This window comes from Schistocerca cancellata, chromosome 1 (assembly GCF_023864275.1).
Source record: "Schistocerca cancellata isolate TAMUIC-IGC-003103 chromosome 1, iqSchCanc2.1, whole genome shotgun sequence".
NCBI lineage: Eukaryota > Metazoa > Arthropoda > Insecta > Orthoptera > Acrididae > Schistocerca > Schistocerca cancellata.
In genome coordinates this window covers 437151132-437175518 of record NC_064626.1, presented here as the reverse complement: position 1 = coordinate 437175518, position 24387 = coordinate 437151132, and the positions used below count along the sequence as shown (strand labels likewise).

The 24387-nt window shown below is 43.9% G+C and overlaps 1 protein-coding gene across 1 annotated transcript in view; it reads left to right on the top strand.

Moving 5' to 3' along the window:
* LOC126181558 (uncharacterized) overlaps positions 1-24387 on the top strand; it is a 187814-nt gene that overhangs the window by 154595 nt on the left and 8832 nt on the right. Inside the window, exons 7-9 of the mRNA XM_049924784.1 lie at positions 6324-6612; positions 18322-18388; positions 18470-18641. Of these exons, the coding sequence (XP_049780741.1) occupies positions 6324-6612; positions 18322-18388; positions 18470-18641 (528 nt within the window). The remainder of the gene's footprint in view (positions 1-6323; positions 6613-18321; positions 18389-18469; positions 18642-24387) is intronic.

Genomic DNA, 24387 nt, shown 5'->3' with positions numbered 1-24387 from the left:
ATTATGTAATGGTAAGACAGAGATTTAGGGACCAGGTTTTAAATTGTAAGACATTTCCAGGGGCAGATGTGGACTCTGACCACAACCTATTCGTCATTAAAACTGAAGAAACTGCAGAAAGGTGGGAATTTAAGGAGATGGGACCGGGATAAACTGACAGAACCGGAGGTTGTACAGAGTTTGTGGGAGAGCATTAGGGAACGATTGACAGGAATGGGTAGCTTTGAGAGATGAAATATTGAAGGCAGCAGAGGATCAAGTAAGTAAAAAGACGAGGGCTAGTAGAAACCCTTGGGTAACAGACGATATATTCAATTTAATTGATGAAAGAAGAAAATATAAAAATGCAGTAAATGAAGCAGACATAAAGGAATACAAACGTCTCAAAAATGAGATCAACAGGAAGTGCAAAATGGCTAAGCAGGGATGGCTAGAGGACAAATGTAAGGATGTAGAGGCGGTAAGATAGATACTGCCTACAGAAAAATTAAAGCGACCTTTGGAGAAAAGAGAACCACTTGTATGAATATCAAGAGCTCAGATGGAAACCCAGTTCTAAGCAAAGAAGTGAAAGCAGAAAGGTGGAAGGAGTATATAGAGGGTCTATAGAAGGACGATGTTCTTGAGGACAATATTATGGAAATGGAAGAGGATGTAGATGAAGATGAAATGGGAGATATGATACTGCATGAAGAGTTTGATAGAGCACTGAAAGACCTAAGTCGAAACAAGGCCCCGGAAGTAGACAACATTCCATTAGAACTACTGATAGCCTTGGGAGAGTCAGCCCTGACAAAACTCTACCATCTAGTGAGCAAGATGTATGAGACAGGCGAAATACCCTCAGACTTCAAGAAGAATATAATAAATCCAATCGCAAGGAAAGCAGGTGTTGACAGGTGTGAAAATTACCGAACTATCAGTTTAATAAGTCACGGCTGCAAAATACTTACACGAATTCTTTACAGACAAATGGGAAAACTGGTAGAAGCCGACCTCGGGGAAGATCGGTTTGGATTCCGTAGAAATGTTGGAACACATTAGGCAAAACTGACCCTACGACTTATCTTAGAAAATAGATTAAGGAAAGGCAAACCTACGTTTCTAGCATTTGTAGACTTAGAGAAAGCTCATAACAATGTTGACTGGAATACTCTCTTTCAAATTGTGAAGGTGGCAGAGGTAAAATACAGGGAGCGAAAGGCTATTTACAATTTGTACAGAAACTAGATGGCAGTTATAAGAGTCGAGGGGCATGAAAGGGAAGCAGTGGTTGGGAAGGGAGTGAGACAGGGCTGTAGCCTCTCCGCGATGTTATTCAATCTGTATATTGAGCAAGCAGTAAAGGAAACAAAAGAAAAATTTGGAGTGGGAATTAAAATACATGGAGAAGAAATAAAAACTTTGAGGTTCGCTGATGACATTGTAATTCTATCAAAGACAGCAAAGGATTTGGAAGAGCAGTTGAATGGAATGGACAGTGTCTTGATAGGGGGATGTAAGTTGAACATTAACAAAAGGAAAACGACGATAATGGAAATGTAGTCGATTAAGTCGAGAGATGCTGAGGCATTTAATTAGGAAATGAGACACTTAAAGTAGTAAATGGATTTTGCTATTTTGGAGCAAAATAACTAATATTGATCGAAGTAGAGAGGATATAAAATGTAGACCGGCAATGGCAAGGAAAGCGTATCTGAATAAGAAAAATTTGTTAACATCGAGTATAGATTTAAGTGTCAGGAAGTCGTTTCTGAAAGTATTTGTATGGAGTGTAGCCATGTATTGAAGTGAAACACTGACGATAAATAGTTTGGACAAGAAGAGAATAGAAACTTTCGAAATGTGGTGCTACAGAAGAATTCTGAAGATTAGATGGGTATATCACATAACTAATGAGCAGGTATTGAATAGAATTTTGGAGACAAGAAATTTGTGGCCCAACTTGACTATAAGAAGGGATCGGTTTGTAGGACATGTTCTGAGGCAACAATGAATCACCAATTTAGTACTGGAGGGCAGCGTGGAGGGTAAAAATCGTAGAGGGTGAATGCACTAAGCAGGTTGCAGTAGGTACTGGGAGATGAAGAAGCTTGCACAGGATAGAGTAGCATGGAGAGCTGCATCAAACCAGTCTCTGAACTGAAGACGATAACAACAACAGTCAGTTTCTTGCTACACTTACTTTTATTTCTGTGAAAATATCTTCACAATAGTGAAAAGGGTTGTAATGTAAAGTCACAACAATTTACAACTCAAAGCACCGAGAAATGCAGCCATCTCAGATTTCATGTGGTCACCGTGTCTGCAGAAACACCTCACTGCATCCGATGAAACCACACACGAGTTGCACATCGGCTAACCCTTCATCAGTAAACCTATCCATACTGTTATGACTACGAAGTCTTTCGCGACGGAGTCCTTGCATAAAAAGTTCTCGGTTTACTTGCCGCGTCAAATTTGGATAAAATCCCAAGCTTTCGATGACTACCTCCGTCATCTTCGTCAGGGGTAAAACTGACTGTCGTGGACCGGTGAGGCTTCCGCTTTTATAAGCAGTGGACGGCTTCTCATTGGCTGGATGACGTCACGGTGAAACCGATGCGTACTGAGGTGGCGGCCTCTATATCCATAGATTTTGTTTGCGCGCTTTATCCAGCGTTGCTTGCAGCGCCATCCATCGCAACAGGCGAAGAACTGCGAGGAATGTAAGAAGTCTCCCTCTGCGCTCTTTCTATATCAATTGCGCGCTTCCATGCATTGCTGAGTGCATAACCGGAATCTCTGTTGAAATTATTTTCACAGAGTCTAATTTCAACTGCTTCCCTGATGACAGAGTCCCAATAGTTTGAAGCGTGAGCAAGTAGTCTTGTTTCATCGAATAAAATCTTATGTTTATTTAACAAACTGTGCTCAGCCACCGCTGATTTTTCTAGATACCTGTATTTCAGGTGACGCTGATGTTCCACACTGCGATCGGCGACAGTTCTTATAGACTGGCCCACATAACTTTTGCCACACTCGCAAGGAATGCTATAAATTCCCGGTACTCTCAGGCCAAGATTATCTTTCACGGGTCGCAGCATTTCCTTAATCTTCCTGGGTGGCCGGAAGACTGGTCTGATTCCTTGCCGGCTTAGGACTCTGCCGATCTTGCTGGTCGTTGCACCGCAGAATGGTAGCCGCGCGATGTGTTGGTCCTCTTGATCTGTTCGAACAGCGTCCTTTCTTGGTTTCTTCGCCAGAGTAGATCTGATATCACGATCAGAATAACCATTTTTTATGAATACCGTCGTCAGATGGTTAATCTCGGAGCCGAGATGATCCTTGTCCGAAATAGTCCTTGCTCTGTGTACCAAGGTGTTCAGCATAGCTCTCTTCTGAGCTGGGTGGTGAAAACTACGCGCGTTTAGATATAAATCTGTATGCGTCGGTTTTCTGTACACAGAATGTCCGAGACGTCCATCTGATTTTCGCTCCACCAGTACATCTAAGAAGGGTAACTTTCCATCCTTCTCCACCTCCACTGTAAATCTTATGTTCTGATGTATGCCATTCAAATGTTCAACAAACTGCTGCAGTGCCTCATTGCCATGTGGCCAGATTAAAAAAGAGGGAGAACTGTCGCCGATCGCAGTGTGGAACATCAGCGTCACCTGAAATACAGGTATCTAGAAAAATCAGCGGTGGCTGAGCACAGTTTGTTAAATAAACATAAGATTTTATTCGATGAAACAAGACTACTTGCTCACGCTTCAAACTATTGGGACTCTGTCATCAGGGAAGCAGTTGAAATTAGACTCTGTGAAAATAATTTCAACAGAGATTCCGGTTATGCACTCAGCAATGCATGGAAGCGCGCAATTGATATAGAAAGAGCGCAGAGGGAGACTTCTTACATTCCTCGCAGTTCTCCGCCTGTTGCGATGGATGGCGCTGCAAGCAACGCTGGATAAAGCGCGCAAACAAAATCTATGCATATAGAGGCCGCCACCTCAGTACGCATCGGTTTCACCGTGACGTCATCCAGCCAATAAGAAGCCGTCCACTGCTTATAAAAGCGGAAGCCTCACCGGTCCACGACAGTCAGTTTTACCCCTGACGAAGATGGCGGAGGTAGTCATCGAAAGCTTGGGATTTTATCCAAATTTGACGCGGCAACTATCCATACTGTTGTTTACCACTGTTACTGTAGAGCTAACGCTGCCGTAAAAATAAAACCATGACAGAACCGAAGAGTACTTGATGGCGAAGAGTAAAATGGACCTTACTGTTATCAACCGCATTTACTGTGAATGAATTGGAAATGTTTCTTTCCAAACAACACAAACGGCACACAACGTTGACGTTGACATTTGTTGTTTTCACTGTAATGCAGACACAAAGATAAATTTGGGTAAAATGTCAAACGAAACTGCCACTGCTCTGCTGCTAGACACCACGGGTCCCTTATATCAAAATACTTAGAAAATACCCCTGAACAACTAAGTTATATCGTAAGATTTCTGGTTCACCATATACCATAATTTCTGTTACAAGTTTCTAAGGTTCGTAGAGGGGATTTACTAAATAATGCTTTGACGTCTGAAAACACACCATTTGGATATAAAATCGAAGATCGAATACGCTTCACAATACGCACAGTCTTTGAAGAGGTTGCCCTTCTCAGTCCCTCAGGTATTTATGAAATCCCATATCATTTTCGCCGGACTACAACAGCTGCAACGAACTGGAACGTTGGGGGGTTTATAGTCGTGCTCCACTGGCGTGTCACGGTCTCGAATTTGTAGAGGAGACCCTTTGTCAAGTAGAAAAGAGCCACACGGCAAGAATGCGAAACACAGACCATGCCATAGAGTACAGAGTCCAGAGCTCAATCCCCCCACTCTGTGCATACCGTGAAGCGGGAGATTTGAAAGCGAACTGATGTTCAACCACATTTTACCTCAAAACCTGGGAAAATAATGAAAGAAAAAAACAGAGACTTCTTGCAATAGAAATGGAAAACTGGAGGAGGAGTAGCGGAATCTCAAGACGGGATCACATAAGAAATGAGGAAATACGGAGGAAAGTGGAAGATGGAAAGACTGTTATAGACACAACGGGAAGAAATATTTTACCTTGGTATGAGGATCCTGAAAGGATACAGATTACAAGATGATCGAAACGAGTAGTGCAATGGACCCCCCTGGAAGAAGTAAAAGAGTTAGACGAGCGAGAACATGCAAAGCAAAGATCTTCTATATGGAGACTGGATGGACAATAGACAGTGGGAAATGAGAAGCGAGAAACCGTTACAGCTGCAGTAAATTCGCATGTATACGATTCATTGCTGGACATGAGTTTCCCATCACATGTTTATCTGCTAATTCCCCAGATCAATCGTAAAATTTCGTAATAACATTTGTCAGACACCCTGCATATAAAGCGTCCGTCCAAGAAGTTCTAGGACTCGTTTTATTCGGGTATGTAGGCGATGTCAGTGCAGTAACTAAGGTGGCAACTCGAACTAACTACACTGTAAATAATAGATGTGTATTGGACTGGCCAATTTTGATCAGGCAGTGTTAAATACAGGATGTACGGCTGAGGTGTGTCAACGTTGCAGTGTCACAAATGGTAATGGAGAAAAGTGTGTGTAAAGTTTGTCCTGTAAACCTTGATCCCCAAACAAATACAATGCTGTGAGTACGCCAGCAGCGACTTAATTGAAGTGCAAATCCTGGACAGTTATTTTCCGGAAAAAATCATCACGGGTGACGGGACTTGTTGTTATGAATACAAAACTGGCTCAGAACGACCAACTGCAGAGATTCACATGACAGGTCAACGCTTTCACAACTAAACTGACAGTGAAGCCAATGTAATACACGAGTTGACCATCGTCCCACAGAAGGAATTTTCTGACACCTCCGTATGGCTGTAGAATAGTTCTGTGGGTTCTATTCTAGTGGGTTGTGGTACGTAGTAGAACTGAAGCATTAAAATCGTCTTCACCTTTCTCTATTTTTTTATTAATCCAGTTTCGAATCGTTTTGGACTGGCGGTGGTAATGCAGATGTAAGACTACTATGAATGCATAATTTAAAAGTATTTAGGGATGAGAAAAAGGGAACAGTTTTTCATAAGATAAAAATGTGACATGTACCCGACATCACTACTGGAGGTCCATGATGGTTTTGGCACAAATGATTGTCACAGACAGTGTTTTACCTGCCGTATGATCGATATTTCACGTTAAGGTGTTCTGTCGCCGGCAGAGATTTACCGTAAATGTGTGAGCTGGTAGTGTTGACGACCATCTGACTGAGCAACATGCGCAGGTTGCGCGGCTCCAGCGGCGAGATCACGCTGCGCAGTCCCGCGGCCCAGCAGCAGCAGCAGGCCAAGGCGGCGGCGGAGGGTGCTTCCAGCAGCGCGCTGCTGTCCGGGGACGGCACCGGCCTCGGCTGCGTCAGCCACCCCTGGCTCATCGAGCCGGAGGACTCGGCCAACAGCTTCCTCTACCTCAAGATCCGCGGCTTCGAGCTGCCCTACAACGCTCGGGAGGATGCCTGCCCCACGCTCAATCGCATCGTCGTTTACTCTGGCGTCGATACTCGCGACCCTAAGGTCTGTACATATGTTATAAGTCATAGACCATTCTACTGCTGTCCTTTATCTTTCATCAATACCTAACAATTACACCCAACATGCAATGACAGACAAAAGAGGTGAAGCACCCAGAAGACATGATAGGATGTCATCAATGTAACTTCGTACATGTGCATCATCAGTAGGTACGTAAATGATGAGAGTTGCATTTCTCTGTGACAGGTAGAACCGTCACCAGAGTCCTGTAGTGCTTTTGCTGCTTTAGCCTTTTACGGTACATAACGACCGTGAACAGCGTCAGACGTTAGGAGGACATAGAGATGCCACGTACACGTGTGAGGTACCATTATCAGCATTTGCCAGAGTTTTCAAGGGCCCTCATTGTGAGGGCTGGTCGAATGGTGCAATATCCAGATTTGTGCGGTATTCCGTTGTGACAGTGGTCTGATGTTGGATCGTATGGGGGATGAGAAGACAGGCATCATAATCAAGGTTCTAGTGGACAAGGCCTGATCACCATAAGATAAAATCGTCGTATTGTGAACCAAGCACGTCGTAACCCCTTCACATTTGTGCCTGCACCATCCAAAAATAAATGATGGACGCTCTGCAACGTTCTTTGTCTTCCCGCATCATTGGCCGGAGAATACTAACAGCTTATCTAGGGAATTACAGTCCCATGTCAAATGGGAAACTGCGGCGTTTGGAGTGGTGGCACGACCGGGAAGCATGGACTGCTGTCGAATGGCGTGTCATTGTGTTCTGCAATGAATTACATTTCTGGAGTGTACTGAATGTCTATGGTTGGTGAGCGTGGCGTGGACCTAGAGAGATATTCCGTATTCACACAAGTATATTTTAAAAAAAATCTTTTTAATGGTCAGCTGGTAGCCACATTTACAAATTAATCTGTGATGTAAATGTAAAATTACTCGATCCACATTATTTCGATTTATCATGCAAATAATCCTTCGAACATAAAACTAAGAGTTACTGAGATGTAAGCATGACACACACTGAGGTGACAAGTCGTGGGATATGCACATATACACATGGCGGTAGCATAGCTTACACAAGGTTATAAAACAGTAGTACATTGGTGGAGACGTCTCGAGAATATACGTGAAAAGGTTTCCGACGAGATTATGGCCTCACGACGGAAATTAACCGACTTTGAACGCAGGAAGGTAGTTGGAGCTAGACGCATGGAACATTCCATTTCCGAAATTCTTACAGAGTCATCAGGAGAATATTACACACAATAATTTCTGCAGCATATGAGAAAATGAATGAGACCAGGAGGGTTGAATAGTGTAGACGTTGCCGTGACAGCAGCAGAACGCTTAGCGTCACCTGAGTGGCTGCATGAACGACTTCATGGTTCGGTTGTATTTGTTCTTTGAAGCTATCATCGAAATAACTACTAATCGACTTATTCCAGCGAGTGTGCAACAAGATGGTTGGTTGATTTAGTCGTCGAAAACAGGCAGCCCTTCCTGGACATCTGAGCCTAAACTAGATGTGGCCGAGCGGCTGACTAGTCTGTCGCAAAATACCTTTTGAATTCGTTCCGATTGCCCAAACCGTTAGAACCCCTGGGTCTCTTTGGCTGCTATTTTAAACCTCTGCTCCCAAAGGCAGCAGTCGGCACTCCAATGTGGCATTTTTTTTAACAAATTAACTCTGTCTTAACAGCAGTTTTGGAAGGACCAGTCGCCGATTGTGATGTTGCCAAGCACTTGCGCCTCCTATGGGCCAATTTCACCTTGCAGGTGTATCCCCGCGCATAAAAGCATTAAAGTTACTATAAACAGTTTGTTTTTAATGGAAATCCCCATCTCGGCAACAGCAACATTTTAAAACAACTACATAATGACACATTAATCAGGAAACAATCTCGACCGACCTCGTATCACGCATACAGTTGAAATGCAAAATTCCCGACTCTACTAATTACCAAAGTTTCTGAATTAATTTTTAGCCTCAAGAATTTCTTTAATATAGATAAGGATCAGATTTTATTGCCATTACTTGGTTTCGCCTCACAGTCAGGAGCTCTGAAACGGCCGGGTACGTGGTTGGGAAATGGAACACTGGGTTGTTTGCGACTGAGGGTGGTTGGCCTGACACACAGTTATTTGTCTCTCCTTTAATTTTTCCCACTCAGACTTCATTAAAAACAAAATCTGTAGATGTGATGCCAAGTTGCAACGCCCGACTTGCTTGGAGTGAGGTTGGCACCATGAGAACCCGCCTTTCTCGGCCAGCGCGGAGCCGGTAGCAACGACGGTGCGCGCAATCAACTACTGAGGGTATAGGCTGAACGGAAAACGGAATCTCTCACTCTAAAACAAAGATACGAGTAAGCAACTTGATCTCACTTCAAGCAACAACACCAATGGCTGACGAAGCAATCACATTAAAACATTCAGCTGAGCTTGTTCTAAAACTCAATCAGAATGCCATTCAATAAAGGTTAAACGTGATAGCAATGTGCATAACTGTTCAAAAACCAGCATTCACAATCAGAAAGTTACGTACTTCAGATTTTTCTACGTTCCCAGTTTGTAATAAAATTTACTAGATTTACTAAATTTACTAGACGTAAGCAGACACAGTAACGGTCGCACTGTAAATATTAGCTTTACTGAGCTTAACGTCACTTAGAACTATGCCCACAAGCACTTACGGTAAAATATGACAAGTAACCGGCACTAGCCGTAGATTAAACTAGATTTTAGACTTAGAGCGGGGACTTTTACCTTTTAAAAGTAAACAGACACTAGCTTGATTAAGCTACTAAACAAGCACTAGTCTGACCAAACACTAAACAGGCACTAGCCCGATCAACACTGACAGTAATCACAGCGCTGAATTTTAATTTACCACTAAAGAATTAGAACTGTTCTCGCTCTAGGACTTTGCCGATGATAGACCAAGAAAGCCACTGAGAAAGGTGAATTACCACGACAACGATCGCAGGTCCTTGGTTCCTTACGCAACACATGGGCACAACTTAATAATATGACAAGTTCACAAAATAAGCGGTACGGACAAGTATACGAAATGTTCACATAACACAACACATTAACGGCAGCCTTCAAGCCATGCTGCCCAACATACAAGCAATATCAAAATCACTACCAGAATATTCAAAGCAAATAGAGAGAAACACAAGTCGACGACGCAATTAAGCACACCCACGTTCGTTCAACAACCAAACGATCAACATGATCATGCCAAATTAATAACACACAATCAATTAAATTTAATACTCTGTGGGACATGAATGTTGCAAACCACATGTCGTCGAACAACACCACAGGGTTCCATGCAAAACTTATTTCCTCGTCAATAAGCTGACTACTCGTATCATACCACCGAAACACGAAATCAGAACTCACACGAGCAATCTTAAAACAACCGCTAATACAAGGTATCGGACAGACAAATTAAGCCACTAATCTTTGACGTAGTTGGACTACCAAAACAGACAACACACATTTGTGCCTAATCACCGATCGCATGTCATTGAACCTCTCATAAGGGAGCAATAACCTATTTAAGAACGTGATAGACCAGGAACACATCAAGCAGTCACCAAAAACTAGGCAGGTAACAGCTTATCTGTGCCTGCCGCAGAAAATAAAATCTAACACCATAATAATAGAACATGACCGAGGTTTCGCATTTGAGAATAAGTTACTAAGCAATGCGACAGCGGAGAGAAACATTTCAAAACCACTTAAACTTCCAGGCGCATACTGCAGAGTATCTAACACTGTACTGCCCATGACGGCACGACAGGAAGCCTGTCACAACAACCTCTAAGTACCTGACTTCACGCCTCGGCGACACAACAAGGAAAAGCTCATCACTACAAACACAAGAAGCGGCCCATGCTGGTTCCGCAGCACCACTGTGTAACGTAAGAGTCGCGATACTCCATCTGTCTTTTGTTATCCACTGTGTCAGCAGCGCGCCAAGTGGTCAGCAAGCCATATTTCCGAGCACAATGTCGCATGAGTGCGGATATTGTCGTTTACATAGATTTGTAACACGGTTTATACAATAGGGAGGGTATGTAGTGCAAATAAAAATCGACAATGACTAAAAATGACAGAACATTTGTCATTTTTTAGTTGTTAACATCTGCACCACAATCGGCAAGAATCTTTAACACATTATCTCTCGAATCCTAAATAATTACAGTTACAGATACATGCATCTACTAGAAAGTCAAATGAGCAAATAACTGTAGTCCATACAAAACTATGACATGCCAAGGAAAGTCTGGATCATTAACAAGAACAGGGTATGCTTCTCAAGTATGAAGTACATGTTTATATTCCCTTGCTTTCAATGGAGTAACATGCAGTTATGCAAATATTTGAGTGTATTTCTTCATGAGTAAATTATAGTTTGTCACTGTTTTCACATTTCTTTCATGATAATTTACGCCTTTTGGTATTTTACTAATGCATGGAATGCAAAAAACAGCTATTTCATCAACTAAGTAGAAAAATAATTAAAAACAAACATGGTCCTTACGATGCTGGAAACTGTCTGCTTTCTCACCACTCGGAGCGCTAGTGTCGCTCCAGCTGTGAACGGTAACGACTATCGCACCAGAGTGTGTCGCGACTGTATGTATTAGACTGTGGCATCACTCCATAACACTCGAAAGAAGCCCTTCTCTCAGGACACTGCATGCCTCAGGTCACCAGATAGCACCTATTTGACGGCAGCACCGTACATGGCAGGTGGCGGAATATCAAGAATCCCGGAGGTTGGTACCACACCCCCAAAGCTTTATTTATTCGAACAGTAGCCTAGCACAGATGTACCGAGGAGATGGATAGTGTGTCCCCACAAAGCGCGCAAGCACTGAGTCGGCACAAAAGCTGACAGGTAGGAACAAACAAGAATGGAACAATGTTTAAGATTTGAGTGTATCAGGTATCTGAGTTCCCTTACTCCTCGTGTTACTATCATCTTCCTACGAGAAGAAGCCTTTCTCTTGGCCCATGCACACTGTTGTCACAGAGTCATTTCTCCTTCATTTGGTGCATTTTAAAGAAACGTCTATTACCGAAAGCACGTCTGTCGCTAACATAGTTTTGTGTGCCAACATTGCTCTTATGTTCAACGAGCTTCCACCTACACTGCATACTCGTTTTCAACAATGGAGTTCGTACTGTAACTTTGCTACGTTATTGAAGGATCTCGAAGGATGATGAGGGGGTACTGAAGCAGTTATCTGACGGAAGACTTCCGTTTTTGGCCGATTTCTGCCGCGTGAGGACTGGAGCGATACACGACGATGGAAGAAGCAAGAGAAAATAGTGGAGGGATATTTTGCCCCTTTCTGTGGTTCCAAGTTTCTATTGGTACAGTCTACCGAGTAAATAAAAACGAATTTAAGAGTGTGTCTTCTGAGGGTGATAAATAATACTGCGGGAGTTGTTAGTCGTTCAGCCATAGGCAGTTATATTCCTTTAACAAGATGAACCCTATTTTGTACGAACGTATGCTCTTACATCGCTCTTCTGCTGCATTCCTGAAGTTCTAGTGAACTAGGGCACTGGAAGTAGTTTCGGTAAATTAAAAATGGTAAAGTGCTTAAGCTCTAGTATGCGTAAAAGCAGACTATCAGATTTTAGTAGTCTTGTATGATACAACTGCTCCAAGTGACTTCGGCGATGTAGTGAATGAGTTTGCTCCTCCAAAGCAAGGCAGTGCAATGCAAAGCAAAACTATAACAAAAATACAATATTTCTGAAAATTAATATTATCTCAACTCGTAATAATAACCGTCGTTCTTTTATTTCTAATTAATAATTTATGCATTATTAACAGTTTTGAGAATCCACTTCGAAAAGTTAGCAAGCGAGGATCTGGGAGTGGTAAAGTGATAGGCAACAAACATATAAGATCTCACCTAGAAAAGATAAATTGGTTTTGTTTAGCAAGTTTAGCAGACAGTTATTACGATTTTTTTAATACGTGAAATTTATAACAATCCAAAAAAGCAGCTACATGCATTTAGTATTTAAAGTCTGATGAGTATTATTTTGAGTTTTCAAATCAGGACTCACGTAGAGCTATCCTCACTCAGGTGGTTCTGTCTCAAAACAAATTCAATAAAGCACAGTATAAATTCTGATACCAGTGGAACAGACAGAAAAACATTTCAGTTAACGAATGTTCCGGAGTAATACATACGCATCAACAAAGATAGAGCCGGCCGCTGTGGCCGAACGGTTCTATGCGCTTCAGTCTGGAACCGCGCGACCGCTACGGTCACAGGTTCGAATCCTGCTTCGGGCATGGGTGTGTGTGATGTCCTTAGGTTAGTTAGGTTTAAGTAGTTCTAAGTCTAGGGGACTCATGACCTCAGATGTTAAAGTCTCATAGTGCTTAAATCCATTTGAACCATTTGAACAAAGATATAGTTAATACATCAGTTTACATTTGTAAGTACACCAGATCACAACAGGAAATGAACTGTTATAAAAACAACGTGACATATAACCTTTACGTAAATTATGGGAGCATTATTTGAACTCTCACAAGCAGGCAGTGGGTCTGCCACAATAGAATCATGGAGTAGGAGAAAATAGCCATACATGGAATTAGTTGTAGTACAGATCACATCAAAGAGAGAATGTACCAATGTTCATAGCTTCTTTTTAAGTTGGTATAACCCAAGCTGTTTCTGTAAAAGAAAGTACAAATAAAACTTGAACGGGAACGCGCACATGGCTTAAACATTTGGCAATAAAATTGCACTTACATTAACCCTGAGTACAAAATAAATTCCACATATTCACAATTTGCCAACAAAGCTGAAACCTGATAGACAGGAACCAGACACCTCGTCCCAAATAACTGTAGCACAAACAGTTTTAGCTATGTAAGATAGCCATTTCGTAAAAGACAAACACTTTAAATAAATCGAAATTTATTCGCTGACTGCGAATTCCTTGAGATCAGCTGTATTAGGTATAGATCTACTACCTAAGAGTGACATATGAAAATTTGTGTCGGACCGAGGCTTGACTCTGAATGTCCTGTTTATTACAACCGTCGCCTTAATCGTTTCGGCCATCTGTGTACGCTCATCAGACCGACCAGCTGTGGCTCGTCAGCAGAGTGTGTTTCAGACACTCATGTAAATATTTAAACCTAATCGGTGTTAACTCAAATTTAAAGCAATACAGCAGTCACAATTTTAAAAACTCTACCGCATAGCAGATAGATCCGAATAAACTTTCATATAATTTTCTATTTGTAAGGATCCTCAGCCTTCAGATGCTTAATAAACGAAAACATGGTCTGTTGTAACCGGTAATGCAATGTTTATTTAATCGTACGATTAGCTAATTTCGACTAAGCGTCTTTAAAGGTGACATTGTAGTGTGGACCCTCCCTTAAAATGACGGAATATTGATATTTTTTACTTGTAATTAAGAGTGATTTGAAAATGAAAAGAAATATAGATGTTTAAAAGGTGCTTGACCATGGCACTTAGTCGAAATTAGCTAATCGCACGATTAAATAAACATCGCATTACAACGTACTACGGACCATGTTTACGTTTATTACATGTTGATGCATTCTGCACATACGGTGGTCAAAAATGTGAGTCCACCAAGCGTCGCTGACTACGGCTTTCTAATCCGACTATGCCGTGAATTCTGTAGAAACAAATGCCAGAAAAGGTTTCAAGGCGAATACTCCTGTTCATTACACAGTATGCTGCAACCAACGTACAGTAGCTCCCACAACGGACATGGCGTATAGGGGAATTTTTTTCCAACCTCTGATAGGCCATCAGTAAAAGTCAACCGAACAAAAATAATTATTTTATGACTACAATTTAGGTGCACTTGTGGTTACTTTCCGACGTAATCACCAAAATGCTTGGGGCATTTATCGTGATTGTGGACAAGCTTTTCAATACCCTCTACATAAAATGTTGCTTCCAATGAACCGAAATGAGTATAGACGTTGTTTTTAAGCTCCTCGTTAGTTTTATATTGTTGCAGTATTAACCACTTCGTCAGTTCAGCGAAAAATGGTACTAACTCAGCACCAGGTCAGAACTATTGGCGGGTAACAAAAAAGTGTTCCACAGAAACTGCTCGAGGAGCTGTTGAGTTGCACGAGAAGTGTGAGGACGAGGATTGCTACGGGTTACAACAATTTCAGAAGTCAGCATGCCTTTCCTTTTATGTTGAATGGATCTCCGAAACGTAAAAATTTCACAATTAACAGCTGCATTAATTGTGGTCCCTGACTCGCAATTCTCACTTGGCGGGAGAATCCTGTAAAGAGTGGAAATGGAAAATGTAAGTGCCAAATCTGACATTTCTCGGGAGAAGGAGAAAACACTGTACATCTTTTTGTACATAATTGATCTGTATCCATAAAACTGAAAAGGTATTCTCATACCACAGAATTATGATGCTAACCCACACCACTGTAGAAAATAATGGGACAAATTTGAATATAGATTATTGGGAACGTTCTGCCGTACCGGGAAATTGATAGTGTCAATTGCCAATAAGAGAGTTTATTTCTGCAAATAAGAAAACAGCAACCAGCCACTGTTAGTAATACTCATTATTTACACAAATAACGCCGTTACCCGTATCGATAAGACGTGTTCATTTCCAGATGGCTTTTCACGTATATACGGCTATTACAGTTTTTAATATTAAATTAGTTGTTGAAAAAACAACAACTAATGTCATGTAAACGCGAACAGTCGTCTCAAGATCGCTGTTTTTGTCTTTGCAACAATCAGATTCAGTTTTGTTCGCAACCACCGTCTCGAAAACGGCAGTTTCTGACGAAATACTGAGACACTACGTTTTATTTGTGATAATACAAGTACGGAAATACAGCATTAGGTATTTAACTAAGAGAGCTGTGGCCAAGAAAGACCACCTCTCACATCTTTTATATTTCTGAACTCCAGACGGAAGCCGCGCGGGGTAGTCACTCGGTCTGAGGCGCCTTCGCGCCGGTCCTCCCGCCGTAGTTTCGAGTTCTCCTTCGGGCGTGTGTGTGTGTGTGTGTGTGTGTGTGTGTGTGTGTGTGTGTGTGTGTGTGTGTGTGTTTTGTCCTTCACGTAAGTTATTTAACTTAGATTAAGTAGTGTGTGAGCCTAGGTACCGATAACCTCAGCAGTTTGATCCCATAGGAACATAGCATAAATTTCCAAAACTCCAGACGAAAGCACACCATGCCACGAAGAACATGTACGATCTCCTATCGCATGTTTGAAAGACTTTCCTCATAGCTTGGTATCCGGATCACTATAGATACTTGCAACAACTACCGAGAACAAAATAGTACTGAAAATACCTTTTGTGAAAAATTGGCAAAATGTTTTCCACTTGCAATCTTTAATTGAGATAGCCATGTTAATGTGACTGCAGCTCAGCACAGATTGACGTCTTGAACTCGATAGTGACAGATCGTGTGGAGCGAGAAACGCGCATTTGGATACTGTGTACATCACCCTCCTACCGCTTGTCTGCCGTTTATGATGTCTGATCGGAGACTGAAAAAAAAATACTCTCGTAGATAATGATTTACTTTCATTTTTATACAATTTGTAACGTATCTACTAGAATGATATATTTAATTCGTGCTTTTCAGAACTTCAACAACATATTTCGTTTAAGTTCTATTTTTCAGCAATGATTAAGTTTTCTAAACGTGTTTGTAGAACAATCGTCTTTGTAGCCGAGGTCACTGACACTTTCTTGTGTGGTGACGCTCGACTCTGATATTCGCCACTTTGAATCCCACTGGTAGAAAATGTTCACGCCAGTATTTGGTCAGTTGGAGAGAGTTGATGGCGTAAGGTTTCTAATGTCCGGTCTTTACAACAGTGTCCTGGGTTAAACTCGAAACCTCTACGGGAGATTCCTAAAGTGTGAGCCCATTGCAACGTTGATGGTGATCAGCCCATCGGACGAGGGCGCTAAGCTCGACGACCATTCGAGAGGAAAAGTCTATATGCTGGCACCAGATTTCATTCAGACCCTCTCAGATTCATCCATAACAACAGAAACCCACCAGTACACTGTCCAAGCACTGATCAGTCTTTTACATGACACATATAAGCAACTGACACTTCATAACAGGTCGGAGGGAGACAACGCCAAGCCATCTCCATCAGGACCCTGCCTAAAATGTTGACGCTGTATTCCTAGATCTGCTCACATACGCTTTCAAATTCTGAAGGTGACAGGGGTAAAATACAGGGAGCGAAAAGCTATTTACAATTTGTACAGAAAGCAGATGGCAGTTGTAAGAGTCGAGGCACATGAAAGGGAAGCAGTGGTTGGGAAGGGAGTGAGACAGGGTTGTAGCCTCCCCCCGATGCTATTCAATCTGTATAATGAGCAAGCAGTAAAGGAAAGAAAAGAAAAGTTCGGAGTAGGTATTAAAATCCATGGAGAAGAAATAAAAACTTTGAGGTTCGCCGATGACATTGTAATTCTGTCAGAGACAGCAAAGGACTTGGAAGATGAGTTGAACGGAATAGATAGTGTCTTGAAAGGAGGGTATAAGATGAACATCAACCAAAGCAAAACGAGGATTATGTAATGTAGTCGAATTAAGTCGGGTGATGCTGAGGGAATAAGATTAGGATATGAGACACTTAAAGTAGTAGATGAGTTTTGGAATTGGGGGAGCAAAATAACTGATGATGGTCGATGTAGAGAGGATATAAAATGTAGAATGGCAATGGCAACGAAAGCGTTTCTGAAGAAGAGGAATTTGTTAACATCGAGTATAGACTTAAGTGTCAGTAAGTCATTTCTGAAAGTATTTGTATGGAGTGTAGCCATGTATGGAAGTGAAACATGGACGATAAATAGTTTGGACAAGAAGAGAATAGAAGCTTTCGAAATGTGGTGCTACAGAAGAATGCTGAAGATTAGATGGGTAGATCACATAACTAATAAGGAGGTACTGAATAGAATTGGGGAGAAGAGGAGTTTGTGGTACAACTTGACAAGAAGAAGGGACCGGTTGGTAGGACATGTTCTGAGGCATCAAGGGATCACCAATTTAGTTCTGGAGGGCAGCGTGGAGGGTAAAAATCGTAGAGGGAGATGATGATGATGATGTTTGGTTTGTGGGGCGCTCAACTGCGTGGTTATCAGCGCCCGTACAATTATCCAATCTTTGCTCAGTCCAATTTCGCCACTTTCCTGGATGATGATGAAATGATGAGGACAACACAAACACCCAGTCATCTCGAGGCAGGTGAAAATCCCTGACCCCGCCGGGAATCGAACCCGGGACCCCGTGCTCGGGAAGCGAGAACGCTACCGCGAGACCACGAGCGGCGGACGTAGAGGGAGACCAAGAGATGAATACAATAAGCAGATTCAGAAGAATGTAGGCTGCAGTAGATACTGGGAGATGAGGAAGCTTGCACAGGATAGAGTAGCATGGAAAGCTGCATCAAACCAGTCTCAGGACTGAAGATCACAACAATAACGCTCACTTCCTGATTGTGGGACTACTTTAACATATAAAACTATGAAAATTGGCTAAATCTGCGAAAAAACTGAAGAAAGTTAGTTTTAGCTGGATGGGGCGCACGTCCTCTGGAAGTTCTGCCACGGCCGCAGAATGACCTCTGTAGCCTAGTTTCCAACATGCGGGCTGTGACTATGAGGCGGCGTCCTGCAGGTGGTGTGTCCGGTGGAGGCGGCGGGCGGCCGGCGCGAGCTGCAGGTGTTCTCGGAAGGCTGGGAGCGCACCGCCACCTCCACTGCCTCCGCCGCCACCGCCTCCGCCGTCGGCGCCAACGCTTCTGGCACCGCCGCCGCCCACGCAGGGCCGCCAACGCCGCTGCTGCTGGCGCCGCACGCGCGCAGCTTCATCGTCGAGTTCCTGGAGCGACAGCCCGGCAGCTACGCCGTCACCTGGATGGAGGTGTCGCGCCGGCCACTCCTCTCCGCTTCCAGCTACTTCGTCATGTCCGTCGCTGCCCCAGAATGTCCCTACAGGTGCGTGTCGACTCCAGTTCTCTCTAAAAATTAACGACTTCCGCCAATATCTCACTACCGGATCCCTCTATACCTTCCATAATCTCACCACTGCATAGATTTGCAAGATATTTCTAGTCTGTAGTTACATTACAACCTGCATAAGTCATTATATACTGTATGATGGAAGGTACTTACTTTACCAGAATTGGATTCTTCCCTATCATCTGCTACAAAATTAGAGTTCCTCTTCTGTGCCAACTTCTCCATTCCATCACTACTTCCACCCAACGTCCTCCGTTACATGCTGGGCATATTCCAATCTAACAGTTTTGTTTGCATGGCCATTATCCACATCAAACATAAAATATTCATTTCTTCCTTCAATCTAAATTTACCCTAAGGTGAGAAAACTCATTGGATACACATCCGCCGGCCGGTGTGGCCGTGCGGTTCTAGGCGATTCAGTCTGGAACCGCGTGACCGCTACGGTCGCAGGTTCGAATCCTACCTCGGGCATGGATTTGTGTGATGCCCTTAGGTTAGTTAGGTTTAAGTAGTTCTAAGTTCTAGGGGACTGATGACCACAGATGTTAAGTCCCATAGTGCTCAGAGCCATTTTTGATACACATCCTTTATCCGAAGTACAGAAGCAACTTGATGTGACATCGACTCAACAAGTCGATAAAAGTCCCCTGCAGAAATACTGAGCCTTGCTGCCCCTGTAGCCGTCCTTAATTGCGAATGTGCTGCCGATGCACGATTTTGCGCACGAACTGTCCTCTTGATAATGTCTTATGAATATTCTATGGAATTCACGATGGGCAATTTGGATGGCTAAATCACTCGCTCGAACTATCCAGAATATTCTTCAAACACATCGCGAACAGTTGTGGTCCGTGGCATCGCTCATTACCATCCATAAAATTTCCATCGCTGATTGGGAACATGAAGTCCATGAACGGCTGAAAATGGTTTCCAAGTAGCCGACATAACCCACAGTCAGTGATCTGTTTAATTGGACCAGAGGACTAAGTCCGTTCCACGTACACACAGCCTGCACCATTAGGAGCCACCACCAGCCTGCAAAAAAATGGTTCAAATGGCTCTGAGCACTATGGGACTTAACTTCTGCGGTCATCAGTCCCCTAGAACTTAGAACTACTTAAACCTAACTAACCTAAGGACATCACACACATCCATGCCCGAGGCAGGATTCGAACTTGCGACCGTAGCAGTCGCACGGTTCCAGACTGTAGTGCCTAGAACCGCTCGGCCACTCCGCCCGGCACCAGCTTGCACAGTGCCTTGTTGACAATTTGGGACCATGGCTTCGTGGGGCCTGCGCCGCACTCGGAACCTACCATCAGCTGTTATCAACTGAAATTTGGAGTCCGCTGATCAGACCACGGTTTTCCAGTCGTCTGAGGTACAACTGATATGATCTTCAGCCCAGGAGAGGCGCTGCAGGCGATGTCGTGCTGTTAGCACAGGCACTCGGGACCGTGTTCTGCTCCCGTAGCCCATTATCAGCAAATTTTGCCACACACGTTCGTCGAACGTCCAACTTTGATCCATCCTGTTATTAAATGCAGTGTTGCTTGCCTGTTAGCACTGAAAACTCTAGCAAATGCCGCTAATCATGGTCGTTAAGTGAAGGTCGTTGGCCACTGCGTTGTCCGTGTTCAAAGGTGATACGTGAAATTGGGTATTATCAGCACACTCGTAACACAGTGGATCTAGGAATATTGAATTCCCAAATGATTTCCAAAATTGAATGTCCCATTCGTCGAGCTGCAACAACCCTTTTACCTTCGGAGTCTGTTGCTACGCGTCGTGCTGCCACAATCACGCCGGAAACCTTTCCATTTGAATCAACTGAGTACAAACCACAGATTCGCCAATGCACTGCCGTTTCACACCCTGCGTACGTGGAGTTTTCCACTTCCTCGGGCAGTTCTTGAAGTTTAGTGAGTGGAGACTGAAATGAATTTCGAATCTGTGCATCAAAGTTCCCGTTTTATAGAAATCAGAGCAAAGATAGCTGAGCTCTGCTGATAAACTCACTGCATCCAGCTCTAGCCCTATGAACGAGAGTCCGTTACACACCACAGCGTTACGATGAGTGTTGGGAGCTCGCAGCTCGTAAGTATATATCAGAGTGAGTTTACGGAGGACACTGCGACCGAAGGGACAGTCTTGTTTTCTGTGTACCAATACATCTAAAAACGGGAGGCCTCAATTTTTCTCCACTTCTGTGGTGATGCAGATGCTCGGATGGAGGGAGTTAAGGTGTTCCACTGTTTCAGGTAGCGTTGCTGCCCCATGTAGCCATACTACAAAGGTGTCGTCCACATATATCCAGAAATATTTAGATTCCAAATTTGTCGACTGAAGTCCTTTTATGTCTAAGTCTTCCATAGAAAGGTTAATGCTATGGTAGACGACAGACTAACCATAGAATCATCGCCAGATTGCTCAAATTATTGTTCATTAAATAAAACGTGAGTAGAGGTAAATATACGTTTGAACAGATTTAAGATGTCCTCTTCCAGCTTAGCTTCAATAAAGTGTAGAGAATTCACCAGAAGTATTCGTCTGAACAAAGAGAACTCACCGAAACTCTCTAATACCTCAGCTGATTCGAGACACCAAGTCTTCAAGTTATCAGCAGTGCTTAGCCATCTTCGCTCTATGCTTGTACAAAACGGGTATTCTGATAAACAGATTCTAAACGCACTTCGTACTGCACCCATTAACCCTCTAGAACAGCCAGAAGGAAAGGACAATTCCACGAGGATGGTTTTTCTACGCTATTTTGCTGGCGCGTCCTAAGGCCGGCAGCCCGTTCAAGGATCATCAAACACAGTGTGTATTTCAGTCCGCCAGCGCGAGTGCAAACGATGCTGGGCTCTGTTAAAGGCAATCTAGGTCTAAGGAGACTACGGATATATAAAATCCCTTGCCAGTATCCGAAATCATATACTGACCAGACTTTTTGCACTGTTAAGGATAGATATGTTGAACATAGACGTCATAACAGACTGGATGAGCCTAAAAAGTATGTTGTTACTGAACGCTGTCTTGACACAGCACATACCACGAACTATGGGGATACTTTCGTCCACCTCCACGTACTGGGACTCAACCAATGTAGAAGCAGTTAATACACTCCTGGAAATTGAAATAAGAACACCGTGAATTCATTGTCCCAGGAAGGGGAAACGTTATTGACACATTCCTGGGGTCAGATACATCACATGATCACACTGACAGAACCACAGGCACATAGACACAGGCAACAGAGCATGCACAATGTCGGCACTAGTACAGTGTATATCCACCTTTCGCAGCAATGCAGGCTGCTATTCGCCCATGGAGACGATCATAGAGATGCTGGATGTAGTCCTGTGGAACGGCTTGCCATGCCATTTCCACCTGGCGCCTCAGTTGGACCAGCGTTCGTGCTGGACGTGCAGACCGCGTGAGACGACGCTTCATCCAGTCCCAAACATGCTCAATGGGGGACAGATCCGGAGATCTTGCTGGCCAGGGTAGTTGACTTACACCTTCTAGAGCACGTTGGGTGGCACGGGATACATGCGGACGTGCATTGTCCTGTTGGAACAGCAAGTTCCCTTGCCGGTCTAGGAATGGTAGAACGATGGGTTCGATGACGGTTTGGATGTACCGTGCACTATTTAGTGTCCCCTCGACGATCACCAGTGGTGTACGGCCAGTGTAGGAGAATGCTCCCTCACACCATGATGCCGGGTGTTGGCCCTGTGTGCCTCGGTCGTATGCAGTCCTGATTGTGGCGCTCACCTGCACGGCGCCAAACACGCATACGACCATCATTGGCACCAAGGCAGAAGCGACTCTCATCGCTGAAGACGACACGTCTCCATTCGTCCCTCCATTCACGCCTGTCGTGACACCACTGGAGGCGGGCTGTACGATGTTGGGGCGTGAGCGGAAGACGGCCTAACGGTGTGCGGGACCGTAGCCCAGCTTCATGGAGACGGTTGCGAATGGTCCTCGCCGATACCCCAGGAGCAACAGTGTCCCTAATTTGCTGGGAAGTGGCGGTGCGGTCCCCTACGGCACTGCGTAGGATCCTACGGTCTTGGCGTGCATCCGTGCGTCGCTGCAGTCCGGTCCCAGGTCGACGGGCACGTGCACTTTCCGCCGACCACTGGCGACAACATCGATGTACTGTGGAGACCTCACGCCCCACGTGTTGAGCAATTCGGTGGTACGTCCACCCGGCCTCCCGCATGCCCACTATACGCCCTCGCTCAAAGTCCGTCAACTGCACATACGGTTCACGTCCACGCTGTTGCGGCATGCTACCAGTGTTAAAGACTGCGATGGAGCTCCGTATGCCACGGCAAACTGGCTGACACTGACGGCGGCGGTGCACAAATGCTGCGCAACTAGTGCCATTCGACAGCCAACACCGCGGTTCCTGGTGTGTCCGCTGTGCCGTGCGTGTGATCATTGCTTGTACAGCCCTCTCGCAGTGTCCGGAGCAAGTATGGTGGGTCTGACACACCGGTGTCAATGTGTTCTTTTTTCCATTTCCAGGAGTGTACTTATAAGTAACGGCCCGGTTAGTAGCCACACGGGATTTCGAATTGCAAAGGCGTGGGGAACCAGCACTGACGGTACTATGGCGTCGTCTGGCGCAGACGAGAGAATCTGACTCAAAAGAGACGGAGAATCGGAGTCCGCACACTTAAAATGGGCGCCAACACTCTGCCTGCGCGCGTACTGTGCCTCGGTTTGCAGCCGCGCTTTTACCGCGTCGCGCTGACGAAGACCGTGTCCCGTTTCTCCGCAGGTGGCTGAGGATATGGTCGCCCTCTGTGAATCGTCTACGACGATGTTATGGCCCCATCCCTTCGCACCCGCGCTTTTCTAGCGTGTTAGCGCATGTATCGGCGAACCATGGCACCAACACGTCAGTAAGCACCAGAAGAAGACAAGGTAGCTGTCTCGTTGAAATATCGTTCATTTCTCACAGCTTTATCCGACACGACGCCCGTGAATCACCGCAGCAGTTTTTGCGGTGATAAAGCCTCAAACAGGGCAGTTACAAGCTTCTAAGCTTATCTGTCAGGTAATTTATAGGTATCATCAACAGCATCGCTCATAATAAATTTTGTGTTTGAGCCTCGTGTATTTCTATGTTATTTATTTATTTATATATTTATTTTGAAGGTCACTTCATTAAGAACGACAGACGAGTTGTGTTTGGAAGCAAGTCTTAAAACTTTGTATACCTCTTCCGAAATTCAATAAACACGACTTATGTTTTCCACGTTACAGAGAGGTTTGTTCCTAGTAGTATTTGTAGAACTATAACAACACTAAAATTCTTGACGCGGGATATGGATAGTGCTCAAAATGCTTAATCTCTTCCTATTATGTATGCAGCAATAGACCAGACAGAGTTTGAAGCTACCTGGACCTGATAGCTTATGCGGAAACCCATTATCTACTTCATGGCTTTCAAATTCTCTCAACGTTTTGTTTAACTGGTACTGTACTTTGAATTCACTCAATTTGTTGACATTCCGTTTTTCGCATAATACACATCCATAGCCAAATTTGGAGTCATCAACAGATACTGTGCCCGTAAAAGGAAAAGGGGCCATTTGGATCGATCCCTAAACGCCTGAATTATAGTCCTGAGAAGTACACAACATAAACTGCCAAACTCTTAATAAATTACACACATAATATTAATCTCACATTGTTCATC